We start from the raw sequence: 9,288 nt of genomic DNA, 5'->3' as shown, positions 1-9,288 counted from the left end.
CTATGGCTGAGTCTTGGGCAGGGTCTTTTCTGTCATATTGTCAGGCTTCTCCCCCAGCTCCAGGATGTGAAGGCTGAGATGGTACCTCCAAGCCCCGCTCAGCAGGGAGGACAGGGCCGGTGGGTCCTCCAGAGTCAAGTGGGGAAAGATGAGTGTCTCACTCTTGAGGGGGAAGCTGCACTTCTTCATGGCAGACCTGGTGGTGCCAGGGGTCACCACAAAAAGGCGGCAGAGCCACGGCCCACCAGCCACGTGGCAGGCTGGTCGTCTGGTGAGGTTGCTGAGGGCTTGGCACAGGAGCTGGTCCTCAGCCCCGCCCATGTCCACCACCTCCACGGGCGAGCCGAGGCCCGGGAGGTGCAGGAGGTGCCGGGGGGGCATGTAGGTGTGGGTGAAGAGGAGTGTGTAGTGGGTGGGTACACGCGGGGGCGCAGGAGCGCGAACCACCTGCTCCAGGTGCCCCAGGCCAGGCACTAGGCCCCCCTGGTGCAGGCAGCCGAAGAAGAGGGCACCCAGGGCATTGAAGAGGACCAGGGTGCCCTTGCAGGGTGCCAGTTGGGTCTGTAGACTACAAAGCAGGACGAGGGGGACCAGGAGGGGGATCAGGAACCGAGCCTCCTGGTGGCTAAAGGCAGACAGCAGGGCCAGGGGCATGAAGTAGAGGAGCAGGAGGTGAGACCTGGGGCTGGACTGCAGGCTCCGGGCAGCCAGTGCCCTTGGGAGGCCCATCTGTGTGAAGGCCTGGAGGCAGGCTCGCAGCTGTTGCCACGCGGCCTGCAGGGCGTGGGCATGCAGCACCCCAAAGAGCAGGAAGCCATTGACTGCCAGGTGAGTGAGCCGCATGTGTGTGCCATGCCTCGCCAGGTTTACGGGATCCAGGTTGTAGTACAAGAAGTTGGCAGGTGTAAGGACAAGGGTACTGGGTCTAGATGGACTGGAGAAATAGCAGCTGTCCACAGCCACAAACCCCACTGCTGTGAGGGTCGCCCCTGGGAGCAGCACCAGGGCTTCCTTGGTCAGCGACTTGAAGCTGGGGTTTGTGGCTCCATAAGTACCCCAGAGGAAGAGGGGGACCAGAGCAAAGGCCAGAAAGGTGGGCCGGTTGAAGAAGCCAGCAGCCATGACACCCCCAAGAAGCCAACTGTGCCACGACGGGCCTGGAGAAGGCTTCTTGGGAGTGCAGCTCCCAGCTACACGGGGTGATACCAGTACCAGCAGCCACGCAAAGAGCAGCCCCTCAATGGCATTGGAGAAGGTCCTTGTGTAGAAGACCAAGGTGACGTAGGAACCAGACAGCAGGACCAGGGCGTTCCAGCGCTCCGCCCCCCAGCGTGGGGCTAGGTGGTACACGGCCAAGTCCAGGGCAAAGGAGAGGGAAGCGAGGAGGAGACGGGGCCCGACCAGCAGCGCATAGCCGCTCACCGGGCCAGGCCACGGCCCCCACTCTTCCCAGAGCCTGAGCAGCCAGAAGGCGGAGCCAGAGGTCAGCAGTGGGAAGACCACTGTACGGCAGGGGCTGCTGGGGTGAAACTCCCAGGGCCGCGCGGCCTTTATGCCCAGGACGTCCTCTGCAGAGAGAGAAGGAGAGGTGAGCCAGGTCCCAGCGCAGAGGACATTACGGACAAAATCCTAGGATGGCCCCCAAGATTTTCCAGCCCCCTGGTGTACATGCCGGACATAATCCCTGGGACTGGGAAGATGACAGTTCACTCCTGTGATTAGGTTACGTCACAGGGGTCAGCTGACCCTAAGATACAGAGATCACCCAGATGTGTGTGACAAAAATCACATGAGCCCTATAAATCAGAGACTTTTCTCCAGCTGGTGGCAGAAGAGGACATCAGAGGTGAGAAGGATTTGCTGGTTTAAAGGTGGAAGGGGCAGTTGGCAAGGAATGTGGGTGGCCTCTGGGAGCTGAGAGCAGCCCTTGGCTTACAGCAAGCAAGGAAATGGGGCTTTAGTTCCATAGCCTCAATGAACTAAATTTGTTCAACAGCAAGAATCGTCTTGGAAGCAGATTTTCTCCCAGAGCTTCCAGACAAGAACTCAGCCCAGCCCATACTATGATACCCTGACCAGAGAGCCCAGGCTGGACTTCTTCTGATTTACAGAACTGTGAGCTGCTGGTTTTAAGCTGCTAGGTCTGTGATGGTTTGTTACACAGCCCACACCTGGGAAGTGAGGTAACAGTGTGTCCTGGACAGGATGTATGAGAAGGAGCAGGGGGAGGCCCCATTCCTCTCCTTGAGTTCTAAAGTCTCCAAAGTCAGAGTCAAAAACGCATCTCTGTGATTATGACTGTTACCCAGGACAGCCAGTGTGAGAATGGGGGAAGGGAATAAACAACTGTGGTTATGGTCAAAAGCGACTGGTTTTGTCTATGATTCTTAATGTTTAAAATTAAGAATATACTCATGTAATTAAAATTACTTGCTGCCTGGGGCTAGTCTGTGACTCTGTGCCCCACTGTCCCAGAGCTCTAAGGGGTGGGGGTGAGGAAAATAAACTCTTAATTTCTGCATCTTAGCTCCAAGCTCTACATCATCTCACATTTGATAACACTGCTGGTTGTCTAAGGCTCTTTGCTTCTCCTTATTCTTCTGGCCTTTTGGCAGTTTTTTCCTCTCTGTCAGAAGGTGAAAGGGAAACAGAAAACCTCGGATCAGATCAATCTGGCTGCTTTTTACTGGCTCAGGTTATAAAAAAACGGGGGGCAGGGGTTGTGGAAAAATAAACTGGACCTTTCAACTTTAAAAACAAATCCACCTGTTGAGCCCTGTGGCAGAGATAGCTGATATCTCCCCAATCAATATCCATTCCTTCCTTCATCCTTAGTCTCTTTAGCTGGGCATTTGGTCAGATATAAACAGTATATTTTTTAGCTTCCGTTTGCAGGTACATGTGGTCACATGATACATTCTGACCAATGGGATGGAATGGGCAAAAAGAATGTGACTTTCAAAATATGCCCTTAAAGAAAGTAGGCATGCCTATCTCTTCTCTGGTGGCGGGAAAGACTTGGTGTCAGACCTGATGCCTGGAGCACAAGCAGCCATCTTGAACCATGAGGAGGAAGCCTTGTGACCACAGCATCTGAAAGGCCTCAAGGTTTCCAGCAACCATCTTCATGATGTGTCCTATACCGCCTAGAATTTAAGTTCTAAAAAGTGAGCATTCTAGGTCTGGGTTCCCTCAGCCATCACATGAACCTACAGAAGAAAAGTTTCATGATTATTTTATGTCACAGCCCTGTGTAAGTTTCCCCAATCACTGGGGAAGCCCAACTCTAAAATCCTTCCACTGAGAAGCCCAAAATAGCTTTTGTTCTGAATGACCTGTACTGTCGTTATAAGCAGGAAGATGTCAAAGAGGCTGGCATTTCATCGGTATCATTTAGAAGGTCAATGTCACCACTCAGGAAGGAGATGCGAAGTCCCCACTCCCAAATTATTATGCCAAAGAGGCTTGTGGATTCACTGCTCACCTGCACAGACATTTTTCTCCCTCCGCACTAAACAGCCAATCAGCTCCTTGACCAGACTTTGCCGCAGCCTACTGTAACCACACATGGGGAGCTTTACCTGCCATGACCTCAGGAGACTGGAAGAACTCATCTGGGTGCACGTAGCCTGTCTGCGGAAGGAGACACCACACCAGGCGGAGCAGGCTGAGGCTGCCCCACAGCACCCTGGCTACCATCTTCATATCAAATTGCTGCCAGGACACAGGGCCAAGAGCCTAGGATGACTTCAGCTGCTACAGATGCTATTCTGGTTCCACAGACCTGCATCTGAGGAGCATAACATTTGTTAGTTATTATAAATTATATGTTCAATTGTCTGAACAAACTCAATATGGGTCTACACACAATAAAAATGTTAGTAATAATAGCTGCTATTTACTAACTACCTGCTAAATGCCAGGAACTTTACATCCATATCTCAATTAATCCTTTCCACAGTCTGGGGCAGTGGGTCGTATTATCTCCATTTTACAGATGGGGAAACTGAGGCCTCTGTTGAGTAACCTGGTTACTTGCTAACCATGTTTGCTAAGTGTCTATATATGGCATTTGCTAAATATTTTTCCTAATACGACATTTTGCTGAGTGTCTAAGTATGACATTTGCAAGTAGGATTAGGGTACCTTCCAAATCTGGGTCTCACAGCCCCATCCTATTCACCAGCTCCTATTCACAAGCAAGCATGGCAGCCTGGCTCTTACACTTCTGAAAACTTAGGAACCTCAATGGATTCCATCCATTTCTTTGCAAAAACGAACTATATTCGACCCCATGGTCTTCAGTCACTCCCTCCAACTTTCACACATCCTGCATCCTACCTTTTGGAAGGTGATGGAAACACTGCTGTGGTTTGAATGTTTGTGCCCACCCCCTCCCCAGATTTGTATGTTGAAATGCTAATTCTGAAATTCTAATGGTATCAGGAGGTGGGGCCTTTGGGAGCTGCTTAGGTCATGAGGGTGGGGCCCTCGTGAATGGGATTAGTGTTCTTATAAAAGAGACACCACCCGTTTATAAAAGAGCTCCCTCACCTCTTCCACCATGTGAGGACACAGCGAGAAGTTGCTGGCTATGAACCAGGAAGAAGGCCTTCATTATGCTGGCACCCTGATCTCAGACTTCCGGCCTCCAGAACTGTGAGAAATAAAGTTATGTTGTTTAAAAGCCACCCAGTCTGTGGTATCTTGTTAAAGCAGCCCAAACAGACTCCTCTTGGTGGAGGTTCTCACTCCCTCTCACTCCCTTGACTCAAAGATCAGTGGGAATCTGAGTCCACGGCATGATGGGCCTTTTTATCAACACCAGTAAATTATCACGGGTGCATAGAAAAACAAGTCTGACAACGTGTTTGTTACTCCTCCAGAAATACATATGGTTCCCTGACTTCCTGACTTTGATATTTTAAAGCTTGACCATAAACAGCTATTGTTCTCAGATATGACATCAAGTCATAACAGAGGAGACAAGACAAAGTGAAGCAATAGAACAGGAATCTGGCAGATGTTGACAAGGAGCTTCCTGATACTAAAACCTCACAGAGCTTAAAAGATAAGTTTTGCAGCCTCTGCTCACACTTTGCAACTGAATTGTGCAGACTATTTTTCCAGAGCCAGTGAATATCCTGACTTTTAGAGTTTTCAGATAGAAGATGAGGCCAAACTTAGCACTGGGAAGCAAAGGTTGAATCTGAATTTTTTTCATTAATAGCCAATTTGATACTGCAGGACAGGGCATGGGTGTGGGGTGGAGACAGGGGTAGGGGCAAAGCACGATACCCATCATACAGGACAAACTTGGTGGTCCTGTAGGCCTGGTTCAGATTCCAACTCTGCCATTAGTAGCTGTGTTACCTTGGACAAGCTGCCTATATCCCTAAACCTCAGATTCCTTATCAGGGAAGTCAGATAATAATATCAAGCTCACAGGGTTGAGGGAGATTTAAGAGCTGATGCGTGGAGGGCACTTAGTATACAGAGTTTGCAATGTATAAGTGACCAAAGCTAAAAGCTATTACTACTTCTAGTTGAGGCACAAATAATAATCCATGCTGCTCCAGACACCTAGGTGTTAGTTTGCAACCTTCTTGGGAGCTTCTGAAACTGGCCCCATAGGTGAAGGGCAGGGAGAGACTGAAGAAAGAGGCAAACCACTGCAAATTGGTAGGTGGCAGGTTTAAGAAGCAAGAGAACCTACTTACCAAGCTTGTCTTGGATGGCTGCAAGATGAACAGATCTCCACACCCGCCTGCCAGAATCTTGAAGTTTACAAAGAGGACTGAACTGGGCTCCATCACGTACAACGTCCAGATGGTCTCAGCACCACATGACTATCTCAAAGCTGCGTCCTTGGGCAGCTTCTAGCGTGAGGAAGACAAGCAGAGCACACATTCCAAGGATGGGGAGGTGGTGAGGGGCCTCCAGTTGCCGGGGTCCAGCTCGTGGGTCACATGCTCTCTATGACCTCCTCCAACACTAGGAGATCCTCAAAACCAGCACTTCTACTGACTACGATAATAACCAGGATTTGGTATAGTCCAATTGTCAAGATACATTTATGCATGTGTTTGAAGCTTTTCTCAAGTATAGAACTTTTTTTTCAAGTATGGAACTTTTACTACATGATTAGATTAAAACACCAAATCCATTACACTGATAGGGAACCCAGAAACCCAGCCTGCCCTGCCCTGGTGTGAGTAGGTACATAGCAAGCCTGGGTCCTGAGTCTGTACTATTTTCCTTCTGCAGCAACAGAGGAAATTCATCCTGTTTAGTGCCCACCATCTATTCCCCCTTTCCAGTTAACAGTAGTCAGAATTCCCACTCAGAACCGTACTCTTCACCCCCATCACCTATTTTCAGCTATGTGGCTTGGGATTTGATCCCATCCCCAACCCAGTTATAGACCCTGAATTGTTTAAGCCAAATAACATTTCCCATCCCACTGGCCACACTAATTGGTTCAGGGTTGGGCGCATGACACGCTGGTCTGATCAGAGGAACTAAGAAAAGTACCGATAAAGGTGCGTCTTGGCCCTTCTCCTCTGCCAGGCTTGGTGGGATGAGGCTGCAGGGGTGAGAGGGACATCACTCCTTTGCTGGTATTAGTAGTCTCTCCCACCTTTGTAAGTATTCCTCTGTGTTGTGGTGAAAAATGTGTCCTCTGCACCTTCCTGGGGCTGACGAGCAGGTCTTACAGAAGTAGTCCACTCTAACATTCCAATCTCATATTCCCTGACTTTGTCTGTATAAATTGGGAAAATCATGCAGTGTTTTTGGTGAATAGCACACCTCTTCCTGCTTTACACTTCACCTTTAGGGACATGCTGGGACTTGAGTCTAATTGTAGGTCTAGAAGCAAAGGGAGGGGTGGGAGTGGGTCCTGAGGAGAAACAGCACCGTCTTGCAAAGCAGCTGCTTTGGGGAGGCCATTACAATTTCCAGTGCAGGGTTAATCCCCTCAGATGCCAGCGGAAAGTCTGCTTCTACTGCTCGAAAAGTCTCACCAGAATTGAGGGACTCAACGTCCCCATCCCTCTCAGGGTCTTCCCACTTGTCCTCATTCCAACTTTCAGTATCCCATCTTTTCGCAATCAGTGCCCTCACTTTAACAGTAGATACCATTGAGACTGGGAATTCAATTTGCATTATAATTCAGCCACTCACAGAGTGAGATATGGGGTTTGTTTTTCAGCCAGCTTTTGGGTCATTTTATGAGGATCTTGAGCTGGGAATTTAAAGCCTTGAGCTTATCCTTCTCTTTTCCCAATTTGTCCGGCACAGTTAGGAACCACCAGCCAATCTCATTATACTATTTAGTTTGACTAAAATGTTCGAAGGTCACCCAGGAAATTTCCCTGGTAGTCCAGTGGTTAGGACTCAGCGCATTCACTGCTGAGGGCCTAGGTTCAATCCCTAGTTGGGGAACTAAGATCCCACAAATCTCGTGGCATTGCCAAAAAAAAAAAAAATTTCAAAGGTCATCCAAACCCTTGCCTGGAGTATCCAATGGCAATATTTTTCATATCTCTAATATCATCACTCCATGGACTACCAGTACCCTCTTTACCACTTGAAATAGAGTCATTTGTGCCTTTAAATCTAATCAGACTACAGAAACAGTTCCAGCAAGTCCAGGACCTATTCAGGAAACTTATCCTTAAGATTCTCTTCCTCTAGAACCACCTCCAGGACCAAAATCTGTCAGTCAGAGAAAGAGGATCAGTAGGAGGCCTATATTAAGAAGATTTATTGCAAGGAATTGGCTTATGCATTCGTGGGGCTGGCTAGGTAAGTCTGAAATCTGCAGGGTAGGCCACTGGGAAGGGCAGGCTGCAACTTTTGGGCAGGAGCTGAAGCTGCAGTCCACAGTGGGAGTTTCTTCTTATTCAGGAAAGCCTTGGCTCTGCTCTGAAGGCCTTTCAACTGGTTACAACAGGTCCATACAGATTATTATTAGAATAATCCCCCTTACCTAAAATCAAGTGATTATGGACTTTCATGCATCTATAAAATACCTTCACAGCAACACTTAGTGTTTGACTGAATAACTGGGAACTCTAGCCTACACAAACTGACACAAAAAACTGACCATCACACCCTAAATAATTCAGTGTTTGTAACTGTTTGAATTTTAGATCAATGGGATAATTCTTTATGTAACTCACTGATGATTTGCTTTTTTCCCCCGATGTTCTGATAATGGTATTCACCATATTGTTCTCTGTAGCTGCAGTTCCTTTCATTGCTGTACGGTATTCCCTTGGGTGAATATACTGAAGCTTATTTACTTACCCTTCTACTGTTGTTTATCAGCTAGGTTACCTCCAGGGGGTTACAAGATTTTTCTTTTTTATTCATAACAAAGAAAAATAAACTGCTATAAACATTTGTATTCAAGAGTTCTCTGAAGTACATACCTAGAAATGGAATTCCTGAGTCATAGGGTATGCATAGTTTTTTATTTTATTTTTTTAAAAATTTCTCAGTTTTAATTTCTAATATGGTAAATAGCTACAGCTCCCATAAACAAAAGCTCTTTGGGGTCCTCAATAAATTTTTAACGGGATCTTGATACTAAAATGTTTAATATAAGCTGGGTGAGGGAATAAATGCCCATTCAAAAAGAGAAAGTCAAATCCCATTATCAAGAGAATAAGAAGGATGTATTTAAAATTAAAATGAAGAAATCAATGTTGTAGTTAAAGGAAGAAAGAATTCAGAAATAAACAAAGATATTTTCAGTAAGATTAAGAAAAAAGGTGTTTTAGGCAAAAGATCCATATGGGTATGCACACTTTTAACTTCAGATAAGGCCAACTGTTTTCCAAAGGTTGCTACCAGCTAGCAGATAGTGTAGTGCCCCCGTTTCATATGCTCACTTATACTTGGTATTGTCTGACGTTTTGATTTTGTGAATCTCATAGGTATTAACATGCATTTCCTTGATTACTAATATGGTTAAACACCTTTCCTTTTTCTTTTTTGGCTGCGTCTCGAGGCATGCGGGATCTTAGTTCCCTGACCAGGGATCGAACCTGTGCCCCCTGCAGTGGAAGCACAGAGTCCCAACCACTGGACTGCCTGGGAATTCCCGAACACCTTTTCAAAAATTTGTGAAATGTTTCTTCTGTGGAATTCCTTTTGAACCACTGGCTGTCTATCTTTTTCTTACTCCGTATAGGAATTCTTTATATAGTCTTTATTGCATGACAAATATCCTTTTCTAGTTTGTGACTTGTATTCTTAACTCATTTCTATTCCTAATAT

General features: G+C 47.1%; 1 protein-coding gene across 1 annotated transcript; it reads right to left on the bottom strand.

Moving 5' to 3' along the window:
• On the bottom strand, window positions 1-3,790 carry PIGZ (phosphatidylinositol glycan anchor biosynthesis class Z). The gene is given in 3 exon segments (XM_065875841.1): window positions 1-1,568; window positions 3,582-3,751; window positions 3,753-3,790. Coding segments are annotated over 3 exon segments (1,776 nt in total).
• Window positions 3,791-9,288: the final 5,498 nt, after the last annotated feature.

Source organism: Phocoena phocoena, chromosome 4 (genome assembly GCF_963924675.1).
Source record: "Phocoena phocoena chromosome 4, mPhoPho1.1, whole genome shotgun sequence".
NCBI lineage: Eukaryota > Metazoa > Chordata > Mammalia > Artiodactyla > Phocoenidae > Phocoena > Phocoena phocoena.
This window is presented reverse-complemented; position numbering and strand designations above follow the sequence as displayed.